The 27,148-nt window shown below is 38.2% G+C and overlaps 2 protein-coding genes across 4 annotated transcripts in view; one reads left to right on the top strand and one right to left on the bottom strand.

The window, feature by feature from the left end:
* LOC135682498 (orexin receptor type 2) overlaps window positions 1-27,148 on the bottom strand; it is a 35,997-nt gene that overhangs the window by 7,401 nt on the left and 1,448 nt on the right. Inside the window, exon 2 of one of the 3 annotated variants that reach the window (XR_010515702.2) lies at window positions 25,686-27,137. Coding sequence is in view for 2 of the 3 variants with exons in the window: in XM_065197417.2 (XP_065053489.1) it covers window positions 25,697-26,689 (993 nt within the window). In the remaining variant the exon portion in view is untranslated. Of the gene's footprint in view, window positions 1-10,882 lie in introns of those variants that run through there. The other 2 variants (XM_065197417.2, XM_065197416.2) reach the window with 2 other exon arrangements.
* Window positions 495-23,876, top strand: LOC135682491 (uncharacterized). Its single transcript, XM_065197405.2, has 9 exons — window positions 495-2,101; window positions 11,003-11,236; window positions 12,293-13,932; window positions 15,272-16,664; window positions 17,057-18,314; window positions 18,870-19,120; window positions 19,673-20,383; window positions 20,985-21,385; window positions 23,597-23,876. The coding sequence occupies exons 1-9, from the start codon at window positions 1,939-1,941 to the stop codon at window positions 23,732-23,734; spliced, it is 6,189 nt and encodes a 2,062-aa protein (XP_065053477.2). The 5' UTR covers window positions 495-1,938; the 3' UTR covers window positions 23,735-23,876.

Below are 27,148 nucleotides of genomic sequence, written 5' to 3'. Positions count from 1 at the left end.
GTTTTGGCTCTAAAAATTAAAAGTCATCAAAATCTGGAACCAAATACCAGAAGAGATTCACTCCAAACCAAGCAAAAATTTATTCACTAAATTTCTTTTCAACTTTTTACTTTACCAATATTAGTATAAATACAGCCGACCACTCTGCTCCACTTCATTTTAATGAATTCTGAAAATCTCTATTTCATCTCTCCTCATAAAATTCACCTTAAATTAGAAGCTGCCGTGTCCCTTTTCTTTTTCCACTTTCATGTAATTTTTCTATTCTTTCTTTTAATTTTGTTCTGTTACTGTTGCTCATAATTTTTTGAAATTCAGATTGTATAATATTAATGTATATCACATGTAATAGGGCACTGGGTTCGATAACCTTTCATGTTTATCTCAGTGTCCTGGGCAACACTCACGGACATTCTCTTTATAATTCTTTAATTCTTCTTTATGTTGAAGACAATAAGTAAATATATTTTTAATAAACACGCTGTAAAAATTTTGCTTGATGAAGGAAATTTGAATCTTGGATCGGATCCAGATGAGATCACGGATTATACGCATGCGCTTTTTGAAAATGACGCACATAAACGTTTTTCAAACAACTGAGATTAAAACAAACAGTCCAAATTGAACGTGAAGATGCTAAAGTCAGTCACAATTTAGCCTGAAAGAGCTGTTAAAAACGACAAATTCGCAGCCAAAATAAAAAGACATCAGATCCCGTGTAAACGCAAGGCCTCCGACGAGGCATGGTCTGCTTCCCCTTTCTACGCATGGCCAAAAATTTCCCAGAAAATCAACGGGACTGTACTGTAATCTCATTGCCTCAATGTGCCTTGGGTTCACTCCACATTGTCATTGGGCGCACCTTGTAGAGATTAAATTGGTGTCAATTCATCAAGGAAATTAAAGGTTATAAGAGATAAATAAAAATAAGTCAAGTATTTGAAGAAAAATGGGTCGGCATATACTGGGCAAAGTACATCTGAATTTATGTTTTGGTTCCATTTGAACATTTTAGGCGATATACAGTGTTCGAAAGCAATATGCATGGTGCAGTTCGCTTAATTCGACGACCATGTTGCCGAAAATTTTGCCCACCAGCTTGGCAGTGCTCAGTTTGTCAAGAAATTAGCAACAATATACCGGCACGGAAACGGTGAAAGATTTTCAATTGAGCGTTACGAGGCGGTGTTCGTATCGCAACAATCACAACCCTCTGAATCATAAAGCAATTTCGTTGTTTGTTTATCGTCAGATTTCGCCCACATTGTAAATGCGTAAACATGGTAAGCATTTATCTGTGTTGCAGAACGAAGAAAAATTTCGAATAAAAAACAACGAGTCGGTCCATTGTTATTGTTCTCAAGGAAATTAATTGAGTTATTTAATGGATCATTATGGCATCAGCCAAATTGTTATTTGATTGAGAACGAAGATTTATTGTCTAATTTCAATTCATGTGTACCTGCAAGGTGCTCAGCGGCCTAGAAGACAAGGTCTGCCTTTTTGCAAAACAAAGTAGTCTGACATTAATACGAAGGAATTTTTATTTGACATCCACGACCGTTAGAAATGGCCTCACGAGGCAGTGTCTTAGTGTGAATTTCTATCGAACGGGAAGTTTATCTGTCACATAGCAGCATGCTCCTCGTGAACAGGTTATATCTCACGAATTTAACTCAAGTTCGACCTTAGGCGCATGGATTTGTTCGCGAAAGGAGTCAAATGTTTGATCAACTGACGTCAAAGTTGCATGATGATATGTTTATAACAGATACCAGTGGGCATTGAGACGAGAGCCAAAACAAATACACATTGAACTGTAGTATTTACGATCGCTCAATAAACGATACAAGGCCATCGACACTGGCAGCAAGATCAACAAAATAGAATGATGCCAATCAGAAAAAGCTGGACAGATCGGGGCAGCTCGCATCTCTGATGGATGCTTACGGGGTTCCTCGATTTATCTTGTGCCCTGACTGCAACGAGAAGTACGATGACTATGAAAAAAGAAGAGTTATAGACTCATGCGGGCATCCGAGGTGTTTGTCGTGTTTGCGTAACGACGGTATCTGTCCACAATGCAACCGTAAGCGTGAACGTATGTATATTTATGTTTCTTGCAGATGGGAAATTTTTAGCAGGGTTCTGTGTTGGTTGAATTCAGTTTTCTTGCAAGAATTGAACCAAGCGAGATTATTAAAGTAAAAATAAATTCCTAGATCAATTTTCAACAGTTCGTCTATGATCAAAAGAATAAAATTGATGATTTTTCTTGTAAAAATCTTCTTTTTAGCTGAAAATTCAGATGGAGCCTAAGTAGATTTTAATTCCACCGCTACAGTTTTCGATGTTTTAAACAATAGCAGAGGAAATTTTACCTTTATCAATACTTTCACAAAGAATCTATGATAAATTATGGATGAAGCGGATTTGAGAAAACTAAAGCTGATATTAAAAGAAGGCTTTGCGAATAAAAGAATCCCTCATCGCGGAATTATGCCAAAGTGGCGGAGCAGGTCAAGATTCAAGAAAACAGTAACAGTGGCGCTCCTCCGCAGTTTTCCTAGCAGGCTTGCACCGAGCTTTTACACAAAGGCACTAGGCCTAGTTTAATTTTAGTTCTAGATTTTGACAAACATTTGAAATATGCAGTTTCAGTACCAAGGCCTTCTACAAATTGCTATGATTTGTAGAAGGTGAGCTTGTGAGCGACTTAATTCCTTTTACAAGAATTCAAGCGAGGGGCAAATCACTCTATGAAAATTTCTTCGGATATTGATATTCGAAAGGTGTTGATAGTGCATTTCAAAAAGGTTCTTTTAATAGAGAACCTCAACTGCTCAAGAACAGTTTATGATTTTCGGTTTTTTTCAATGGAGGCCACATTCATTGAAAACTTGATCTGATCAAAAATAACATTCAGTTTTTTCTTGTCTCTCGATAAAATATTGCAAGAGGTGGACGTGCCTTCACAGAGTTTGCTTCGTCCAGCGGTGCCAACTACTGCAGAGCAGGATGTTTGTGGGCGTGGCCAGTTAGACCACGCCTCTTTTACCTCGTTTCGGTGCATTGTACTAAGTTCATTTTCCTTAGAAAATATGATCTACCCCTACCTAGCGCTTTTAATAAATTTTTAGAAGAAGCATGTGAACCATGTTTTGACAAAAGTTGGGGTAATTTCCCCCCATACCACCCTTGGCGCCACTGCTGCCTTCTTCCCGACTCTGAAATTACCACCTTTGCACATAGACGCCTCTCCCTCTCTGGAAAAATATAAGTAGCTGTGTGCATTGTAGCGTGAAAATATCTGATAGACGCTCAAACATTTCATAGCCATCATTGCAAAACGAAATACGCCCAACATCACGGAACAAGGACTTGCTGAAAGATGTTGTTTGTCCACTGTTAGCACAGGTTTGAAGACCCAATATTCGCTCAAGAAACATTCGAACGGACAATTTTTTTTGCAGCCACAGCCACTACTACTTTGTGGCGGTGCCTGCAAAATCAGATCCCCTAAAAGCAGGGGCGGCTGGGAGTAGAAAAGTATTGGTATTAGCCTCCGAAATTAAGACATAAGAAGGTCCCTCCGCAAGGTCCTGAAACTATTTAACAGGGGTGGAGCTTATATGTTCTTATTTAAGAAGGTGGGCAAAATGACCTTTTCGATATGATGGTTTAAAATAGCTTTTGGCAATACCATATCTTACAAAATTATTTGAAGGCACTGGCCCCCGTTGTCTCCCCCCAGACACTGATGACCCTGTGGTAATGTAGTTCATCCTACTAGTTTTGGGTGAAGGATCGATCCTACGAAATACAAATGAATTATGGCTGCGGCAAATTACTCGAGCGAAATCGTGTTTTGATACAGCGGTTTGCTGCCCAGTAATGGAGCCCCAAGGTATTAGCCCATTAATTCTAATACCATGAGGCTTTTGGCCCGCGAATGAGATTCTATTACGATAAAGCGAGCGATTTACTTTAGAGTAATGCAGCAAAAAAACGTAAGATGTATCATTTGATTTGAGAAACCGAGAGAAATAATGTGAGAATGTTGCCTGTGACTCTTCGGTCATATAGAATCAAAGTTTTACAAAACATACAGTTCATACAAAACAACTTTTACAACTGCTTTTAGCTTAAACAAATTATTTCATGACTGTTGCTCTTTATATTCAGTGTCTAAATTTTGTCAATCAAATTATCCATCCAAAGGCATTGCTAGCAAAAGTACAGCTACATTTCGTAAATTCATAAAGTTAATTTCCAGAAAAATTTTTCTATAAGCTGAGGCCTTATAGAATAGAGCTGGGGCTCTTTCCACCGTCCCTTCCACTGACAGTGGCCCTCGTAGTATTAGAAATGAAAAACTAATACCTTACTGCTGTTCACCCATTCTTCGACCATGGCTCAACAAGAGAAATTCACGTCATGCAGACCACAACAGACAAAAGAAATTTCAGCGCAGTGTATTAGTTTTTGGAGGCTAATACCATGGCCAGGGCTGCTGATTACGGCATTGATTACACTTTTCAAAGATTTCAATGAGGATTAGGAAAGCTTTCATTCAACGAACAGAAAAGCAAATATAGCTTGGCTATATGAATAGAGCTGGTCGCATCGATAAAATTGTTGTGAAAAAGTGGCAGCGTACAAAAAGCAAAATAAATTTCCTGCAATCGCAGAGACCATAAGTCGCCTTCCTTTGAAAATAAAAAGGTATTAGACTAATACCTTTAATACCACCCCACGCCGCCCCTGCCTAAAAGGGGAAATGAAGCTACGTTAATAAAAACCAGGTGTGTCACTGCGGAGTTGCTAGGATTCTAAGAAATATGGTTTTGATATCACGAAGTTCATTTAATTTTTGGGGGTGGGGTGGGGTGAGTTGGGGTGATTTTATGTGACTTGGAATTTTTGAGTGCGCCAATTTGGTTGCCACGAAGGAGTGTAATTTGCATGCCGCAGGAAGATAATCCGAACAATATCAAATTGAATAGTCTGCCATTCAAATCAAGCATGAACTAGAAGCTTGCCTGGCAAAATAATAAGATTACTTTTATTATATTCAAGAAAGCAACAGTTCAGGACATCACAATTGCGAAACGATGTAACAGCGACCATCAGGGGCGGACTGGCTTCAAATTTAGGGTCCGGACCAATTCGCCGAGAAAGGGCCCCGAAAATCAAAAATAAGTTCACGGGTATCCTCAAAGTTGTTTGTTGCATCTGGCTTAAAACGTTATTGGAATGTTGCTATTAATTCTAACTAGTAAGCACCAGGGATGTAGGCGCAGGTGTAACTGTAAAAGATTTACAAAGGGGACCTACAATCCTTAGTCCAGGTCAGCATCATTTTCACTGGAAATTTAATTCTGACGTAGGATAAGAGATGGGAGAAAATCATGACATTGCGGGGTATAAAATTATTGTTTTCTAGCTGAAGGACTTTTAAAGGGGGGCCTCAGTGATAAAAAAACGGCGAATGGTATTTAGAGGGGTCACCTTTTTCGATCACTGAGGCTCTGGTACCCAGGATAAAGCTTAATGAAATATCTAAGTTATTCAAGAAATATCTACGTTATTCAAGAAAATCATAATATGTAATTTTCCAGTCAAAGCATAATAGGGGTTGATGTTTTTTCGATCAATGGTTGAGCAGCCAGGTTAATTGATTGTTTGCGCAGCAACCAAGATGGTAACATCAGTAACATAGGCGTTAATGAAGCAGGGGAGGAGTGAAATGTTTAGATTATTCAGGGCCTAAATAAAAGCCACCACCATGGTTAGGGATTCTATCCGAATTCAAGAACAAATCTCGAAATATGACATCACAGAGATGGCCAGAAAAAGCATCTAAAATATTTGCCAAATCAAGTTTGACAAAAGGACGATCCTAAGCAACACATACAAGCTTTCATTTACAATAATTCCCCATCCCCTAATAGTTTCCAATTACCAAAAAGCCAAGATCTTATTCTCAACTTTTAGCGACCAGCCAAGCATTTCGGACACATATAATTTTGAACAAATTTGAAATACAATTATAAAAAATCCTCTTGTGTCTATTGAAGACAGTAAATAAATGTTCTCAGTAAGAGACTTTCAAGAGTAACGAGTCTTTCTATGTTTAGATGTCAAATCATGTCTACATTTCTATGAGCATAAAGCTTGAAATACATCTCAGTCTTCCAGCTGTATCTCGTTTCTTTTTATTGTTAAGTTTACAATGGGAGACATTTAAAACTTATTCATTTTTATGCAGGCCCGTAGACTGCTAAACTGGATTGGGGGGCACGGAAAGAAATAAAGTTCTATACCTGCCTTACGAAACACTGTCAGATCAAGCTGCGCTTATAAGATCTTCAAGCACAATTTTTGCAAATTATTGAAAGGGGGCATTGCCCCCCTGCCCCCAATGACTACGGGCCTATCATTTTGCAAAGTTCGTCAGGAAAAATCTCGCATGGTTTTCGCCACGTCAGCAAATTTTCGAATTTTAAACTAGCACAGCCAGACTACGCCAATGGAATTATGCTAAAATTTTTCCGAAGATTTACACCAAAATTTGGCGTAAGTACCGATGTTTCATGCCTAAGATCTTTGGCGAATCATTCATGTTTTATACTGGAGCAAAGTATGGATGTACTGCAGCAAAAATTTTGTCAGAGCTGAGGGGGTTGAGCCCTTCTGCTGTTTTGATCTATATTCCCAAATCGATTTGGTTAGCATCAAAATAATGTGGCTTTCTTGAAATTGAGTCGCAAAAATTGTCATGTCCTTACCACCTTAACCTATGATTTAATGAAAACATTTAAACTGAGGGCCCGAAGAGAACATTTATCAGATTTTGGAACTTCCAGTTAAGTATCATATTATTGCATTAGAGACAGTGAGCCCTGGACCCAGGCGGACCATGCTTATCACGTCTATAAACAATTTAGTGTTACTTTTTGATTTACTTGACACAACACTGAAAGCAATAGACACTATTAAACACACTACCAAATACACTCTTTTCTTTTTATAAGAGCAATTTTATAAGAACGCGAGCTTCAGAGTTGGTCAAAAGTTAAGAACAAATTGAGAACAAGCTGAAGCTGAGCTACTGTAAAATGCAATTTTGAACAACGTTTCATCTCAAAAACAAGGATCTGTGTGGGTGCTTTTCGGTGAATATTCCAACTTGTCGGCAAGCGAATGTTGTCTCACTCACAAATTATTGTTGGCAAGTTAGAATTTAAAACCTATCTAGAGCGAAAAAGCTAGCAATCACACTGTTTACACCCTATTAACTTAAAAACAAATTAAAAACAATTCTGCCCCAGATTTTTGAAAAAAATTAAGAGCAGTCAGGCTGAACTTAAATTTAATGGTTCTTATAAAATAAAAAGAGTGTATTATTGTTGCCAGCTAAGAAGATTTTCAACAAATAGATTTTAATTTTGAATTTAATAATTGCAAATCTTGTGGATGGCAATGAATTACACATATATTTTTCCTCCTTGTGAAATGATACTGCATCTCTGATGAGCGCCCTCTCTCCAATTAGTGCCCTTTTCAATGAGCACCCCCATTTTGAGCAAAAATTTGAATACCTGCCCCCAAATGTTATGAAAACAGATAGAAACCAGCAAATTGTTACAACAGCGTAAACTTTCAAAATAGCTCAAAATGCCTAGGATGAGCGTTTATCCTGCTTTTACGAGAGTGTGGATGGCGTGGCGGAGATAGCCCTTCTTTTTTGTCCACCATTTTAGCTGGTGACGTCATTTGTTCCATTTGTAACATGAAAGTAATGTAATTCATATCGTTTTATTAATTGTGTTTAAAATGACGTTAGATCTAGGGAATAAATAATATTTAAGTTTTTTATTGCTAGGGTAATCATTTACCAAAACAGACAAAAATATGAAGCAATGTATGCTTCAAATCACATATAGCCTGTACCGTAGTGCTTTTACTTTTCAGACTGTTATCTGGTTTATTCAAAGCAAATGAAAGTATTGCTGGAAACAATTGATTTTAATCGATAGTCAGATAAAATAGTAACTATAAAGATTCATACAACAGTTGTCAATAGTTTTCAATCATTATTTTGTGCCTGTCTTCTTATATCTAAATAACCCTAATGAATTTTACAATCCTAGTTTTTTCAAAAGAACTACGAATAAGAGATCTGGGGTACTGCTAAGGGGATCCTTGAGAGTTTTTAAGGAATTTTCATCATAGAACCTTTCATTATAGCCAATATTTCGTGCATAAAAATGTGGGTACTTAATGTCACTTTTTTTTAAAGTTTCAAAGGGGAGGGTCATATAACTTAACAAAAATCTTGTAGGCCTTTGGCAAAAACTCGTTCGTTTTATTAGAAAAATCCCCCCAAAATCCCCGCGCTCTATTGTCCTTAAAACTCTCGTACGCTGTTGGATGAAACACCCCTAAAAACTTAATGCTATATTTTTTGGTAAGTGGGATAAAAAAAATTTATGCGATTATGTGAACTTTTCATTCATTTGCCTTTTCCTTTTTACTTATTTTGCCATTAAATCGGTGAGCTCAAGTTTTTTGCCATACCAGGCATCAGTTCAATTTTGCATGCAAAACTGCCAAAATTGCAAAAGCGTAAGAAAAATGTTTACAATACTGCTTGCTTGCTTGCTAGACATCAGTCTATTTTGCAGACATGATTTCTGATGTGTGGAAGTTTCTATAATTTGATTTCCAACGTTGTAAAGTCTTTTGTGAAATCTGGAGCCACTGGACCGAGATCGTTCTAGGATATAATTAAAGATGAACTCAGATCCTCTGGGGTTAATTAAGTGAATGTTGTCAGTAAATCCATTTGGATGGTTCAAAGATTGTAAGTGGGGATCTTTAGGGGTTAGCATGATAAAAGAATTGCAGCAACGGTTGTTTTCTAACTGGCCTCCAGGTAGTTATCTGTTGATTATTTCAACGCGTGGCATTGTTTATCTTTGCAAAATGATAATAAACATATTGCTTCAGAAATTCACATGACTCTCTAGTTGATCGTCTTTTTGCGAAGAAAACATCAGATATCAGAAATGACAAATCTTCTGTTCAGAGTTTACGAGTTGCCGTCAAAACAGAACGAGCTATCAAACTTTCAAGCTCGTGAAGGTAAACTTTTATTTTTCGTTACCTGAATGGGACCACCAAGCCTCTGTGTGAGTTTACATTTCGACGTTGAAAATTGTGCATATTGTAAACAACTACACGTGTGAACACAACAGTAATCAATACTACCGTTGGCCATCGGATACTTAAAAATGTATACGTTCTTGCAAAGAATTGATTGTCAAGGAACTTGTTACTGTATCTGGCTGACCGCTGATCAATTAGGGGGAAACATGGCTCGCCCCCCTAATTGGAATTACACCCTTTTTTTACAAGAAGCAGATGGATTCTATGGAGGGTCGATTTTCTTTTATTGCAGCAATGCAGTCATTCGTTTAATTTCTCTTCATTTAGCCATGGGTCTATTTCAGTTTTCTGACTTTTCGGTTGGTACCATATCTGACTTTCCATTAGTTATGGTCCTAGCTGCCGGACCCTGCGAGCTTGATTACCCCACAGCACCCCCATACCGGACAACAAGATCAAAAATAGGTCTTGACGATACTCCAATGCATTCTAATCTTGTTTAAAAGTACAAAAATTTCCTGGTATGTTTCTGAAATCCAATTACTCTCCAGTGTTTGTTTATTACCTACTAAACTAGAATACGTCGTCACTTTGCCTCTCTTCAGAGAAAGCAGAAGTTTATTGATATAAATCAGAAACAAAAGAGGGTGAAGACAAGAGCCCTTGGGCACACTAAAGCAAATATTTCAAAATACCCTATTTTCTTTTTACCCTTTTCTTCTTTGCAAAATTGCTTTCTGTTGTTATGGCTAACAACACTGGAAGTAAACCAGTTAAATTCCAGTTTCAACACAACAACTTTCTAAACGTTGCCAGTAAAATGTGATGATCTGAATGCCTTGGCTTAAATCCAATGCCTTTTTAAGAACAATGAATATATTTCAGTACATCTTCCATCGTACATGTTCGCATACGAGTCATTTGTGTTAAGGAAGCAAGTAATAGCAAAATTAAGAGCTCTAACGCCAGGCTATTTTGAAAATAGATAGACGTTTTGTACAAATTATCCAAAAGTTGCTTCCGAATAAGTTTGTATCAAATACCATAGACGTATAAACCAGGGAGCACAGGGAACACATGCCCCAACTTTCAGAAACAGTGTTAAAGAACCTATTTGCAGCTGACGGAGGGGCTCTTTGTGCCTATTGTACCCTAACTTTTGAAATGCTTTATATGTCTTTGAAAAATACCCACAGGGAGTGCTAAAACAGGGAAAACTGATAATTTTCGATGGTGAAATCGGTATTATGATTGACCTCTATTTTCCAGCTAAGAAAAAATCAGTTGTAACTGAACGATTGAAAGTATCAGTAATGGATTCTAGGTGTTATATTGAAGTGTTCTATTAGAAATTGTACTAACAATTGCACATTACATTCCTTGTTTTGAATTTACCAAAAGCTTTCCTTAACCTACAGGTGCAATTACCTAGAATTTTAACTTGAGGTTCAGGGAAGCCTTTGAGAGAAATGGTCTGTCTTTGTTGTTGTTGGGTAGTAAATAGGTTACAATACTGCTAGTCCGTTGTTTTGGCGTTGTGATACGAGATACACAAGTATACAAGTTGCCTATACTCCGTATTGGATAATGCTATCACAACAGGGAAGAAAAATGTTTCCAGTGGCCCATTTCAAATCTAATATACCAATATGGCACTTTTTTCAATAGTTTGATGGAAGGGCGACAAGTTTTTTATTTGGAAGGGCGACAATTTTGCTTTTTTGATTTGTTAAGACAGAAACTCTGTCCTTTGTGAAGAAAGACATTTCGAATGATTTGAGTGAAGCTTCTTAAACTATGAATTTATTCAACATGCTTGACATTGTAGGGATGAAAGCAGAAAAAAATGGTACTATCGAAGTTGAGACAAAACGGGAACCGATTGGATATCTAGAATGGAGAGCACGTTCACCTTCAGCGCCATCTGCTATTGTAACACAAAAGTGGAACAAGAGACACAGGTCCAGGAGTCTTGTTCAACTGCACAATCGGACCACGTTTATGCAAAGAGATACAAAGAACAGAACTGAGCAAGTGAATGCATTTCAGATCTTGCATAATGGTATGTCCAGCTGTATCAGTTCTATTCCCTTGACTGCTTCACAAGTGCAGATCCAAAAAGATATGATAATTATGAAAAACATACATAAAAATAATCATGACGACCGGTTGAAGCTTTTCACCCTCATTAACAAATCACGGTCAAAGTCTTTTATAATTTTGACTTTATGTCGACATAAAGTCATTCTCACGGCATTAGCATGACAAGAACTTACAGGCACAGGGCCCGCGCCACAGGGAGGCCGGGATGGCCATTGCCCCCCCCGCACTTTTTTGCAACGCAAAAAGTTTTAAAGCTGCAGTAAAAGGGGTAAGAAGCCTAGACCCCCTACTTTTTCTAGCCTTGCCCCCCCCATTTTTAAATTCGTGGTCCGAGCCCTGCTCCTTTACTAGAATCTGAAGTCAAAAAGTAGTACAAAAAGGATTATAAGATTTTTCAAAACGAGGCGGTATATTTGAGTCGTAACAATAGGACATTCTTATGTCACAAATGTGGCCTAACTAGACTGGAAGAAATGATCATATATGCACGAATCTGATCCTTTCAAATATTTTTTCTTTTCTTGGAATACGCTATTTCCCTTCATGCGGTAGATTCGGTAGAAGGCTAATCATGCGGTAGATTGGCTGCGATGGACTGTGATCAATTTTGAAATTCTCTTGACATTGCATAAAACCCTACGCTTCCTGTTCTATTCCATGCTTCGTCGATATTGATTATTTATGGAAAGCATTCTTGACTTTTTCACAGTTTCAGAATATTTTTTCCGTTTAAATGCTCTTTATTTGCTGGCTTTCATTTCAAGAAATGATGATACAATCCATTCTTTTTAAAGCTTTGATTATTTAGGGCAAATTACAGTTTACACAACCTTAGAGTTTGGTTTGCCATAATCATTATAGTTTGCCTGCTAGACGAGATTAAAGTGGCTTTTTCTGCCAAATATTTACTGAAATTCCATTTCCCCCTCTTTGATAGTAACAGCACATTGCAAAAAGATATCGTGTTCAATTTCAAACTACTGAAACAAGTTTCAAATGTTCGTTCTCTTCTCAGGTCAGGATTCTGAGGCCGTCTCAAGTTCTGTAAGCTCGTCAACTGAAAAGCTGTATGGAAACAAGTCAGCTGCGTGGGCAAGGGGCAGCGGTAGCGCCGAAGGGATGGTAAGAGCAGCAGGGATCGGAGAGGAAAACACTACCAGAGTGGATCGTAAAATGTCCTTCAGCTCGATTCTGAATCGAAATAGTGAGTCATATAAGCAAATCAGATTCAGAAGAGCTTCCAGCTTTTCTGCGATGCCCACTGAGCCAGTAACTCTACGTACTAACGCAACTGCTCCGTTTGAATCACGAATCCGTATTCCCCATCGGCAAAGACCACTATCTCTTAATAGCTACGAGCTCGAAAGACTTAAAATGAGCTCACATTTACCTTCGCCTTCTGAGGAAATGGAAATACGTAACGGGAGTGATGACTTTAAATCGTCTAAGTTTGAAACTGTAGTAGAAAAAGCTGCAGCCTGGCTAGAAGAGAGCAAATCGGTAATGAGAAGTCAGTGCTTTTCTGCCGAAACAGGCACCTCAAACGCAAATTCGGACCTTGTGGATGGCAAAATGGAGAATGTTGATGCAGCTATAACACCTCAAAGCAAAGAAGAAGATGAAATAAACCTGGATGGCAATGATTCTCTTTGGAGTGACTACAGTGAAAATGATAGTGTCGTGCATCTAAAGGATTTTTTTAAGCAATTTGAAGGGGATGGCGAGCCCGATGATAGAAGCACAGGCCGTTTTCTTAGTAGCGCTGACTCAACTGGTGTAGCAGAAGAAGACAAAAAAATAAAATCAAACATAACGAAAGACAATAACTGTTCTTACATTTCAGACTTGAGAGCATTGCTACAGAATTTGCGTGAGAAGAAAACAACTTGGCTAGCCAAAGACCAGTCAAAAACAAAAGAGTCTGCAGCTGAAAATCATTTTATCGGGAGCAAAAGCGATGCTTCGTGCCAGTTTAATGGCGACAGTGGTGCATCAAGTCCACGCGTAGTCAGCCCAAGACGTTTTGGGACTCACGCTAATCCATTTGAGCAAATGGCGATAGATGGTAGTATAAATTCTCCACCGCAGCTGATTGAGTCTGATCGCCCACAGTCTTGTAAAATCGACGATAACAGTTTGGACGAAGGGTTGGGTGCGATTGGACAGCCTCGTTCCTGCGATTTAAATGAAACATCAGAAAATAACCGAGACTGTTGTATTAGTAGAATGATTAAGAGTCCTGGGGGGAGACACGAGGCAGAGGAAATTGAAAAGGAAGGCGAAAACAAAACAACTATAACGCGTAAACAACGAGAACAGGACGTCAGACAAGCCGAGGAGCGTGCGTCGACTAGCAGCCCACTGGGAAAGGTCTTCAATGAACACCCATTCAGGAACTCATGCAGAACTGTATCGATAAATGAAAGCTCTGAAGAAAAAAGATTTTGTGAAGGCAACAGGGATGATGTATTTGATCTAATAACAAGAAGGGCACAGCCGCCAACAAAACTGCACAGAACATCAAAAAGTACAAGTGAGATCGAAGTACGCATTGCAGAGGTACAGTACTTTTCTGCATTCAAGAGAAATAGAAGAAGACGAACTACGAGCTCAAGCAGTCTTTTGAAATGGAAAGTGGACCTGATTTCAAACGAGGTAAATATCAAGATATATAGTCTTCCAGCATGGTCTATTTTGTCTATAAAAGAAAGGCGCTATCTGTTTTCATGGTATTTGAGACCCATTACACTGCTGTATTAGTTTCGCGAAAAAGCTTTTTATTCACAACTTATAGACCTTTGGAACCTAAAACTCGTACTAAATTCAAGAAATCTTTCAAATTTTGCAAAGACTTTCAATTTACACGTATTTTTTTGCAAGTTTAAAATACTTATTGAAATAATTTTAGGTAATGTTTCCTTATCCTTGAATACTTTGATGTTTTTAGTTCTTCTGGCTCTAAAATAGCGCAACAAAATGCAAAGCTTTAAAATTCTTAGCCAATTTGTGTAGAGCAACATCAGCAACATTTATGATTTTGACTCCATCTTCTCAAGAGAATGGCTGAAAGTGTTACCAAGCAACACAAATCACATAAAAAATGACAAAACCAATGAGATGAATAAAATTCATACACTGGTGCACAAATCAACCTCTTTCCAACATTAGCTTCCTTTGGGACCGAAAATGCCTTCACACGATATAAATCAGTTGTTGCTCTTGCAGAAAATGAACGCCGGGGTCTTATGCGTGCAAATGTATTCGTCCCGAGAGGGATGGCTTTAATGGCTTTGATGGATTTATAGCCTGGGGTTGCTAATGAACTACACAAAGACTACGGATGTGTTTAAGCAGGGTTCTCCTCTTTTTTCAAGTGCAATTGTTTTCTACTGCAAGCTCTTCCTAATTTCAGTTTACGAAGCAGGTGCCCCCTGTTTTCTTAGGCAGTTTCATGTAGTGAGCAGTATCCCCTTCATTTTGGAACAGTGGGTAGTCATGCAGTCGGTTGTTCGATATTTCAACGAAAATGAGTTGTCTTTGAAGGAATTTTTAATAAAACTTTGATGAATAAGTGTTGCTGGTTTACGAATAAACAAACAGGACATTGCTGCTAGGCAACCAGGCCACCAGACAGACAGCAAAACTGAAGCGCATTTTCAATTTGCATGATTTTGCGACTTACTGGCTTTGAAACACCCACTTTTTACACATGTTTTAACAATTAATTGCTCAAAGTAGATCATATTAAATTTTGCTGAAAGGATTAGATTTCTTTGTAGTGTATTGTGTAGTCTAGAAGTCTTGTGCGAAACGGGCTGTGAATTTATCGTGAAATGCGATGTCTCTTTCTTTTGTGGCTGAAGTGTTGGTCATGGTTAACGTGAAAATACTGTGCAGCTATTTGATTGGAGAGAGTGTTCGGTTTCAGAGATGTATCAATTTTCGTTCTTGATAAATGATGTTAGATAATGCAAAAATGTTCGTATTTTTAAAGGTTGACGTTGATTCATTCACCGATAATACTTCACTAGAAGATGAACTATCCAATGTAGGGCAGTTATTGCCTGAGAAGACAATTTATGTGAACAAGGAAAGGAAACAAGAAGCAACAATCCAGACTCCAAATTGTCTTAAAAACTCTGAAACAAAGGATCAAGGTGATGTCGGTAGCAATGATTCTGATCGCATTGCTTTTCTGAAACGTGACTGCTCGAATAAGGAAACTATCGAAGTAATTGTGAGGGAGACTAAAGAGGCCGGTGAATGCCCAGAAGATCCTCGTCCAATTGACTGTTTTCTAGAAGATTGCAGTATCGATAATACGGCAGAAATGTCATTGCATTCTCCGAATACTTTACAAGATTCATTGAACCCTGATAGCATGTTATCGTCATCAGAAGACGTTTCGGAGGGATGGACGGAGAGCAAATGTTGTGTAGAGGCAATTTTGAAGAACAAAACAGATGACTGGAAGACAGCAAATTTTGATAAGATTCGTGGGAACGTTTCCGGAAGTGAGAGTTTTCGTAATGGAGATGGCTGTAAAGTAAATTTGAAAGACGAGGGACCCGTTGTGTTTGTTAATCAAGATGATTTCGGAACATCATGGTTCAAAGAAAAGAGGAAAAAAAGAGGAACAACGGAAGTCAACGGTTCCGATTCTAAGAAAGTACATCGACGCTCAAAGCTGACAGGAACCACTTCGCCATCTCAAGGTGAAACTAATTTGGGATTTTTCCGTGGGAAGTTGAAAAAACTGACAAAATGGTCCAGACGCCATTCGGATATTGATTCAAGTAACCAGACAACTAAGGAAAAGATTTCTGGAAATAAGAAAGAAAAAGGAAAATTGAAAAAGGACAAGAATTCAGGCGACAGTACCGCAAAAAGATCTCAGAACGTTTCGTTGTATGATTTCAATCGTAACTTTGTCTTGTCGTCAGACTTTGTTCGAAGTTCCAGGAGAAGGAGAGAACAGCTGAAATTTGATAGAAATGGGGTCAGTTCCACTGCCCTTCCAGTGAAAAGAGTTCGTTCTTCAAAACCGGTCCATATGACTGGTTCTATTAAGCCGAAGATTATTTCAGGAAATAGTTTACATCAAAAAAAGTTAATTGCTCAAGGCTCCAGTCACCTAAATGTTGATGACCAAACATCGCTGACTACAGTTTCGGCTTTGTCTACAAAGCTTCAAGATTCAAATTTATCTGAGCACGAATCAACAATCACTTTGACTGGCAGTGATACCAGTGATGATAGCGATTCGACTATTAGTGGTCCGTTGATGTTTTCTAGTTCCTCATCCTCAGATGCAATCAATGAATCAGTTGATAAAACAGAGATGCCAGACTTCAGGTCACCAAGTCGAATCCAAGAAGATCTTGCAGGTAAGCAATTAAGTCCTTGATTACTTTTCCTATACTTTTTAGAATCATGACTGGAGGCTAGTAAACTCTTTTGACAGTTAAAAAACAGCGCTAGGAATAAAAATTAAAGCTCCACCAACAAAGTAAAAATTATCACAAACTTCCTTTCATCTTAATCATGGCACAAATTCATTGGAGAGTAAATGAATAACACTTCCTTACACTTCTAATCATCGTGATCAATATATCTTTATAAAACCTCTTTTTGATTATGAGGTTGTAAAGGCATCAATTCACATTATCAGCCTTCAATTGGAAGTTAAGATGTCCTTTTAAATCACAGGCAGTTTTCAAATAATGATCGCCTGCTGTTGTTATTTTATGATGACCTGTTTTATAATGAACTTTTTTAGTGCTTCTTGAGAGAAAGATGACGCGGAAGAAACAGGGAATTGAAGAAATAGATTTTCATCCGCTAATTCCAACAACAAAAGGCAAGGCTTTGGTTTCAAGGGACTGGTTGTACGATCGTGTCCATCACTTAGTTCTTGGAAAAAGAAACAGCAGGTCACGTGCATTGGTGGTAGTTGGGAATCATGGGTGTGGGAAAACTACTTTTTTAAAGTCAATAGTATGGAGTGATTCATTCAGCCATCGTAAGAGCCGTGTTCGGGAAGCGCTGTCCAGTTCGGTGCTGTCGTATCATTTCTGCTCGCAAGTTGATAGCAGGACAACTTCAACGTCCAAATTTGTACTGAATATGGCGGCATGTCTTATCGAAAATAAAGATTTTGCTTCATACACCAAAGCTTTGTCAGAAAATAGCAAGATTCAGGATTATATAAATGCTGAGACTACAGAAAAGACCCCAGAGTTGGCTTTTAGAAAGGGAATTCTCGAGCCATTGAATGAAATTTGCCAATCGAAAGTTGCAACAAAAGAGACCACAAGGCGGTACTTGATATTGGTTGATGCTTTGGAACATCAATGCACAAAGTGTAGCCCCGACGAATGCGTAACTGCACTTCTAGCTAATAATTTTCAGATCCTGCCATCATGGATCAGTCTCGTTGTTACAGGTTCCAAAGAGAGTTTGGAGGCTTTCAGCAACAAAGGTGTTGAAGAGATATGTTTGGATAATGTTGCAAATTGGGATATCCAAAGTGACTTGTACAGCTTTACAGAAATGGAACTTCCTATCATCGCCTCCGAGGGCATTTCCAAAGCAAAGATTCGACGCCTTGTTGATAATGTTGTGAGGTTCAGCAAAGGATCTTTCCAAATTGCACACATGGCCATCCAATATTCATCAAGCTCATTTTCAAGTATTATGCATCAACCAAATCTTCTTTCATTAGATGAAATCAAGCTGGTCAGCCATTTATTCAAGTTAAAATTCGCTGTAGTTGAACGAAATCGCATTCTTGCGTTGTCTTTGTTAGACGTCTTGTTCGTATCAAAAGTCCTACAAACTTTGTCGAGCCTGTATAAAGTTGTTGAATGTAGCTGCTCCAGTCAGCAAATTTCTTTTCAAGAGTACAAAGCGTGCTTGGAAAAACTCTTAGACCTTCAAATGATCGCGGAGAGTGCAGAAGGGAAGCTCTTTGTAACTAACACTACCCGAAAGTGGCTCCAAAGCAGCGACGGGCTAAAGATTGGCTTTAACCCAAGGTAACGCCCTTATTTTCTACTTTCCTGAAAGATACCCCAATGGTGTGTTGGTTGAGTCTCTTGTTAATCTGCATAGCTTAGCTCTGTATTGAGTATCTGAATGAAGGACTGATTTTGAAAAAGTATTATCCTCCAAGTGAATATTACTGAAAAAAGTTACGCAATTTTTGCCTTCACCAACCTTTTATCCTTTACTGATTATTTAATTTGTACTTAGGGAACTTGCTGAGAAATGTACCTTTTTGTTTGCCAATTTGTCAGGCGGGCACTTAGTTAAATACTTTCACAGAGGTTTTTACAATTAAGTCTACTTGGAATGCTTAGAATGATAAACATAGAATGAACATAGAACGACTCTAAGCAGCACTAAACCCAACTGCGGAAACAAGCCCTAGTAAATGGAGAAGTAAGCAAAAAGACACCCTGATCAATCACCAGTCAGGCACCCATCAGTGTGGACTGGAAGATGTTGATGATGACAACGATATCCTCGCTTGAATATTTTAATATGAACGTCATACTTGTACAACTCATTCATTTTCTTACTTTTCACAGTAAAGGACACAATCTCTTATCTGTCTACTACATGAAAACACTGACCAGCACTGAGGGAAGAAACATTTTTCAACTCGCCTATCACCTTGCGCTTTCAAGCTTTGGAGAAGACATCCAAGATTCTGAAAACAAAGTCCGCTTTTTGGCCTGGACATTTGCCCAGGTCTTCAAGAACTCTACCGCCGGGTTTCTGGAGCTAAGCAACGTTTATCGACCAATACCAGAAGTCTACCATCTTTTCCTGCACACAGGTATCTGCTACGGGCTATTCGCAAATTGATTGCTAGGCATTCTGGTCAAACTAATAATAATTTTAATTTAACCTTTTTCATGGGCTGTTTAAAGGAAACAGTTTAAGCGAAGTCATGGGCGTTGGGGTAGGAATGCAACACTCGTTAAGTTTGTTTAAGTGATAATGGGATCTTTCCATTCTTCATCATAGGCTCATTGAATCGTATCCCTGTGAGAAATTTTATGGCACCTTAATTGAATCTCACCGCCCCAGTAGTGGGATCTTACCATTTGGCCAGCCCAATTTTCTTATGAGCATAATCTCAGCTTTACATGCAAGCCAATTTATCTGACTGGATCCCAACCGAATGGGCTGTCTAGCCTGAGTGGGAAATCTCAACCCATATGAACATACTCTTGGACAATTTTGCGATTTTGCTATGACCAAATTGACTATCAGAATGTCGATTGTCGAATTGAGTTCAATCTTACAGAATTCTATTTTATCTTGTTGTTGCCTTTTGTATCTAAAACGACCTCGAGGTGACGCATACTGCTTTATGCTCTTCCAGATTTAGATTTCAAGCCATTCGAGAAGAGGTACGGAATGCATCCAATCGTTTTTGCATCTTCTTTGCAACAGCCAGCAATCGTGTCTTTGCTGCTAGATCATGATCTCTTTGATGATACGCATCTTCAGGAGGCATTGAAGGAGGCTTCACGAGCTGGCAGTGTGGAAATTATTGATCTTATTTTGCAAGTAAAGGCACGGATACCTCAGCTGAAGTGCGAGGAAACAGGCGGTGGAAAAGAGTTTCTTGAAATGGCTTTGAACAACAACCATTTAGCAGCCGCAGTGAGGTTATTAGAAATGATTTGGGAAGAGGGTGATGATGAAGAAACAAAGGCCCTTGTCTCTCGACGAATCCTTTGCAATGCTTGCCAGGCAGGAAAAATAGACATTGTTGAAATGCTTTTGCAAAAAGGCATCGATGTTAATATCCCAGACATCCTTGGGAATGTGGCATTGGTCGTGGCAGCTTCAAAAAATAATCTAGTTGTTGCGAAGCGTTTGGTTGAGCATGGCGCTATCATCGAGGCTGTTGATGCAAATGGCCTAACACCATTGATTGCCTCTGCGATGCACTGTCATGTGGAGATATCAGAGTGGTTAATAAGCCAAGATGCGAATGCAGATGCAGAGGATAGAGAAGGAAAGACGCCATTACTCCATGCTGCTGCCCATAATTTGAGCCAGCTGGTGCATAGTCTCTTTATGGAAGGTAACCAATTCTAGTTCTTTGCTAAACCAATTGCTTCTTCTGCAGACGTTTCTCCAATGTTGAGATTAGTCAAATCTGAATCAAACACTGGAAAGGGTTTTAAAGGGCATGTGTCGTAAACCTGATTGGCCACTGCAATACAATTATCTTTTTTGGTGCAAAACATGGAATCGAGGATGAGTTTTTACGGCAGTAATCAAGAAGCAGAAATGGAAATTCAGGTAGCAATGTAATTCCACTCCAAACACTTTTGTTGTATTTGCCAACTTCTAATGCGACATATGCCTTTTATACCATTTTTGTCATTAAAACAACCATCTTTCGTCATTTCTACTGCTAAAAATTTTCTTACACAGAAAAGTTGTTAAACAATCTAAATATCTAGCGATAAGAAGAGGCGTTTTGCCAGTTGAGCGTTGCATCGCCGCATGTTTTTGCGTATTGTATGCATTTTCGTTTCTTGTGATAAGCCAAGCTAGTAAAATTCTCGTAGTCGCAGATACGAATTGCAAATGACATTTGATTTACCCAGTGCTTGCAGATGACCTTTGATCAAGATATGGTGAAACAGTATTTGATGTTTATTTGAAATAAATTTTAGGAGCAAGCTTGAATCACCAAGATAAGGAAGGACTCAGTGCTCTTGCGGTAGCTTGCAAAAGTAGCTGCCTCGAAGCAGTTAAAGTACTTTTGAAGAATAGAGCATTGACAGATACCGAAGACAACGAGAACAGGACAGCCTTGCATTACGCATGCGCAAATGGAAGCCTAAGGATCATTCAGCTTCTTCTCGATAGCGGTGCAAACATAGGCCACAAGGATTTGAGAGGACTGAAACCATTTGAATACGCACTGTCTGAGAAGCAGCTTGATGCTGTGGTTCTTCTTTTGAAGTATGGGGCCCACATCGGACGCACTGCTCGCAATATCGCTATGAGAGACATTGATTTATTTCTTTGTCTGATAAATCATTTAGAGCAAAGAGGCAATATTATGATTAGGGTAAGTAAATTTTCATTCAATAGTACCACAGATTGAGAAAGTTTGTTGAATAGAAAGACTAAACTGAATCGACCTATCTTGTTCTTGTACTAGATCAAGAAATTCTTTACAGAATTAGCAGGCCAGTCGCATCCGTGAATTTTAAGTAACAGATTGATGCCATTGAGCCTGTAGTTTACAGAATTTCCTCTCTGTCGCAGGAAAACCAATACCCTTAGTGATTCCATAACATCGTGAGATATTGTCCAGCAGGATCATTTCAACTGTTCTAGCTGCCGAATATAAATTATGTGAAATTTATTCTCAAAAATAGTTTTCTTGTTAGAAAGCCCCTTTTTGCTTCCTATCATCTTCTCGATTCGCTTAATTCAACTTAAGGCGCAGTTTTTGCAATCATGGATCTAAGAACTTTGCTCTTCAAAAAACAGGAGCAGGCAATGTTTCGCTTGACAGAAGACTTTTTTTAGTGCTTTTAAATCCTTTAATGGATCATTTCGATCAACAGCAAGCATCCCTTATCTCTTTTTTCTTGTCATTATCACGGCATCTTGCAAGATACAGCCTTGTTTTCGTGTAAACATGCAACCGCAAAAGAATTTTCAACCAACAGTCGCTTGTAGCTTCTTCTGAACTCGTTTGTGAATTATTTGACGTCAAAGATCCATGAATTTTTAAAAAGATAACGCCCTTAAAATCGTTTTTTGCTTGTAATCATCTGCTACCTTGATAAATTCGCATTCTATGCAACGGTGAGTCATTCAATAGGAGTGTTTTTTGATCGTAAGCGTTAGTGTCATTCGAATTCTCTTTATCATTTGCAATAAACTTAAAAGGCTCCCGTGAATTTTTGGTTCGATATCTAACTTTTAGAACACTGTGAATTATGATCTTCGAGCTTCATCTTTCTAAACAACAATCAAACTGAATCAGCTTTGATAAGAATGCTTCAAGGAATCCTTTGCGGTAGGGAAATTGTGCGAGGAAAAAACAGTTCCCGTTAATTAGCAGTCTGCATCTGAGAGCTAAGCTAAGTTTCAATAAGTTTCATGAATTTTGGATGATATGTCGTACAAATCCTTCTCGCTACGTCAAATTAGCAAGGCTAGTTAATTAGGGAAGACAAACCATTGGTAATAAATAAACTTGTTTGGGAGACGAGCAGGAGAAAGTTTTTAATAAGTGAGGCAACTCTCCATCCTGGTGTCAAAGAGCATGTGCTTGCAAGGAATATATCATTGGGCACATTTTCTGACTCCAGGACGGAGGATTGCCTCACTGATCTGAAGATTTCCGCTCGCTGGTCTCCCCACCAACCTTGAATATTGTCACTGCCCTGAAAGATATGAAAATATCACGGTAAATACGAAAAAAACACCTTTACCAAAAATTTATATTATATATTTAAATGGACCAGTATTCTTGTTAAGCATCTAAAAATCGTATCACCTTTTTACAAAATTTTTGGAAATACGGTCTTCCTATTTCCTTTATTTCCTATCCCTATTGCAAAGACACAAAGCATTAACCGGAAACAGTAATGATAAATACAATTATATAGATATCTATCTGGATTACGAGGTCCATAACTGCCTCATAGTACTAAATGAAATACTAAGTAATTCTATTGATGTCACCTTAATTCTATCGATCTCACCTTCAAATCAAGCCACTGAGCTTTTCTGGGAATATGAAATGGTTGGTTGATTTTTCCTCCTCATCGTATATTGAGTCAAATTAAATCGAATATTTGTAAGTAAAAATTTTTGCACCAACTATCCATAAAAATGGCTCTCATTTACGTATGCAGATTTCTTTAACTTTTTTTCTTTTTCTGCAAATCATTGTGTCAATAAAACAACAACATAATTCATCATGACATTTCATGTGTATTTAAAAATGGCGTGGCATTGATCAAGTTACCATAATCTACTGTAAAATGTTTAAATTCGAATAAAGGCACTCCGAAATTGGCACACCCAGTACCTACTAACTTTAACTCTATTCTACCGGATGTCAGAAATGACTATTGAAGTGTTTTAACTCACTTGTTAAGATTCTGACAACAATAGAATTCATCTTGAGGAGTAGCAAGCGGAAAATGATACGTGGTAATCTACCGTTCAGCTTTAATCAAAGTTGCGATATTTCAAGGCTAGTTACCATGCCCTACTGCCAGTCCACTCTCATTCACCAAAATATTTGCTTTTTTAGGCTGGAAAGTACGTTGAAGCAAATGAATGTTTCCAAAGAGCCATGAACATGATCGAAGCCTCGAAGTTTCGCACAAACAAGAGAGTCATGAGAGTTAAGCTTCTGTGCGAACAGGACTCGAGGAAGAAGTTCATCTAATTATGTCAATTTGAAGTGATACTTCTAAATGTTTCCAAAAACTATATTTGCCTTGGATTCTATGCACAATGTTTATAGATTTGTATATAATTGATTTTGGAATAGAAACAATAAAGTTTTTCAATAGTTTTGTTTCCATGTAGCAGCAGCAATTGTTCCTGGTTTGCACCTTATGAATGTTTTTATTGCGCGTCTGAATAGCTGTAAGCTGCTATCTTCAATTCGCACTAGGTCTGTGAAATTGGATGTTGCTTACTGATATTTCAACAATCAAAATGAAAGTCCAGCAGATGAAGAACAACTATACAAAAATAGATGCCGGTCAAGTCATTAAACTTAGATAAAAGCGTCAAGTGTAAACGAGCCAAAAAATATAATACAGTATAATCCGGTTATAACGTACTTTAAGGGACCAATGTATTAAGTACGTTATATCCGAAGTACGTTGTAACGAGGGTAAGTAAAAATTGACTGAAACCAAGCACACCTTTTGCCGGGACCAAGCACACCAGTACGTTATATCCGAAACCACGTAATAACCGAGTACGTTATGACGGGATTCTACTGTAAATTTCATTTCATCTTATTTTCGCATTATCAAAGCACTGTTACCCCTTCAGATAAGGCTGTTTTCAAGGGGGGGGGGGAGAGGGGCAATGAAAAAATTACAATTTGCAATTGAATCTGTCTAATTCCAAATTTTGAAATATATATAAGAAGTCCAGAAATATATACATCGTAGTCTTAATTTACAGTTTTAATCACACATTGAAAAGAAGCAAAGGAATAAGCTCAAAATCCTTTTATAAGCTGTCACATACACAAACGCGGATTTAGATTAGTTGCTAAATGCAGTACAGTGTGGAGAGACTGGAGAAGCACAGTTTTAATGTGTGATTTGAGTAAGATAGGATAAAACTAAGAGAATAAATAGCCTTGATACCATCTAGCCTAATTTAATCAAATAAGATGCCAGGAGTGACCTTATCTCCCTTCCCCCCTTCCCCGACAGATTTACTCTATCTTAACGCAAACCTTTTTCAGAACTTGAAAGAATGCACCCCCTGCAAATGGGTATTTTACAATTTAAAAAGTATTATAACTTTTGATTTTTCTAATGGAATTAAAGCAGGTGTTTATACTGTTAATGCTCAAATAAAATATCTCTATCTATTTTGACATCTGTTTCAAAAAGCATTATTAGTTTAATCCAGTAAATCTAAGTTAAGATTTTCTTCGATCCTATTCTCATGTTGGTCAAAGTTATTCATGGATTTAGACATTCATCCCTAATAAAAGAAACGACTTATAGGTTATGCTGTTAGAATATTTTTGAGTTTTCACACCATTCTCACTCTCCCCCTTTCCTCCTCTAAGCTATAGGAAAACAAATCAAATTGAAATTTTGCTCCAATTTCAGAAGAGCTATTACTGATTTCAACTCTTCCCGTGTGTCATCAAGAGGCATCTCTTTTAAGAATGAACAGTGTTTCAAGACGTGCATCTTTTGAATAATTACAAAAGTTTTATTAAAAAATGCTGCACCATATTTCGTCTGCGAATACACTCTTTTCTAATATAAGCACCGACACATTGCGGTGCAGACTAGCTGCTTTTAATTTTTTCGAAGTTCTGTAGCTGGATTATTTGGGTGTAAATTAAAAAAAAGGTAAACACGAGGTAATATCTTATTGCATAAAAACGTTGGATGGGTATCTTTCAGGTATTGTGACGTTAGCAAAAGTTATTCTATTTCATAAACAAGATATCCTTGATAACAATGATCTGACATTTTTACATTTTATAGAATCTTAGGCTCGGCTTGTTTGAATTTTTTTCTTAATTTTTGACCAATTTTGAGGCTCTTGTTCTAAAAGTTTTCTTCTTATAAAAAGTGTACATGCTTACATATTTTAGTAACTTTAAGAAGTAGAATATTCACAAAGCTTACCAAATGCTTCCCTATTGAATTCTATCCTCTGTAGCTGGGTGAACACGCGCTCCTGTCCTGCAAGTAACCCTCTGAATCGCTGAACGGGCAAAGATCTTCATGTCTTTCTTTAAGTCACTGCTGCCAAGAGTATACACAAATGGATTCAATGCTCCATTTAGGGAGCAAAAAAGAACAGTAATGCGGAGCCAACGTAGACTGTTTTGCACACCCTGCAAAGTCTCTGGAAAGAAGTTTGACACTGTGGCCAGAAGCCAGTATGTTATGAATGGGAACCAGCAGATTATGTAGACTAGAATAAGAACGCCGAGCATTTTCTCTGCCTTTCGAAGCTGCATTCTTGTGCGCCAGAATGTATTTGCCATAGGTCCATTGAAAGGAATAATTTCTCTTGCTTTCAAAAATATTCCAAAATAACTAAGCAGAAGGAAAGACATGGGAAGAACTAGACCCAAAAGCATGATTGATAATCGGTACGGCGTGCTTTTGATCAAGCCCCAGTTTCGGGCACAAGTCTTGAATTTATCATCCCATTTGAAGGATATCATTCCAGGAATCATGCAAACAAGCCCAAAAATCCATGCAAGCCCACTGAATATCAAGACAGATTTCCTCCCCATACGCAAACTTTGGTCTATTGGATACTTTACTGCCATGTACCGGTTGAAGCCAATTGCGCAAAGTGTGAGCAGCGACGTCGCGGAGGCAACAAAAAATGGAGTCAGACCTTCCGTCAACATGCACAACTTTGAGAGAATAACGTTTGAACTTGTAAGTTTTGTTGGATCGACGATGAACAGGTAAGGGTAGAGTGAAAGGGATGACACGATATCTGACATACTCATGTTGAGCAAGAGGTAGTTCATTGGACTGCGTAGTTGTGGCTTGTTTAATACGACGACCCATACGAGGCAGCTCCCAAGCAGACATACTGCTATTATCAACATGTAAATTGCAATAATGATACCATGTTCCACAGGACTGAAATATGACGATTCAAACATCGGTCGTTTCTGGCGATTCTTCAGCCTCGTTCGACAAATCTATGTCTTCCATAACTTTTAGCAGTTTCTTTGTGGCTCGTACCGCTAAAAATATACGTATACCAAAATGGCTCGCTATGTTTAAAAATTTTTCAGTTAACACTTCTTGGATGTGGCCAAAATCTAACGGTATAGTTCTCTGACGATGGTTAGAAACAAGCAAACTCTTCGCGCGATTAAGAACTGAATCAGGAGTCAAATGAAGCAACCCCCGTTATATATGCGCATGTATTGGTCCAACATGACAACCAGCTGCAGTAGGCAGTTTTCCCGCCCAAATATCATCAAGTTCACCCGGATTATTCGAGTTTAAACAATTTTGTCTGCCAACAACGAAATCAGATATCTGTTTTTAAGATAGCTAAATTTGATTCGATCTCAACTGCTTTGGAAATTGAACTGCCACAATCTGAAAAAGAT

Source organism: Rhopilema esculentum, chromosome 16, assembly GCF_057945365.1.
Source record: "Rhopilema esculentum isolate cy_ngs chromosome 16, ASM5794536v1, whole genome shotgun sequence".
NCBI classification, from domain to species: domain Eukaryota; kingdom Metazoa; phylum Cnidaria; class Scyphozoa; order Rhizostomeae; family Rhizostomatidae; genus Rhopilema; species Rhopilema esculentum.
The sequence above is the reverse complement of the archived record's forward strand: the minus strand, read 5'-3'. Positions and strand labels throughout refer to the sequence as shown.

Coding starts and splice junctions, on each gene's coding strand:
- LOC135682491 (XM_065197405.2), top strand. CDS start 1,939: ATGGATGCTTACGGGGTTCCTCGATTTATCTTGTGCCCTGACTGCAAC. Junction 11,237..12,292: donor ATTTCAGATCTTGCATAATG/GTATGTCCAGCT, acceptor TTCTCTTCTCAG/GTCAGGATTCTGAGGCCGTC. Junction 19,121..19,672: donor CCATCTTTTCCTGCACACAG/GTATCTGCTACG, acceptor ATGCTCTTCCAG/ATTTAGATTTCAAGCCATTC.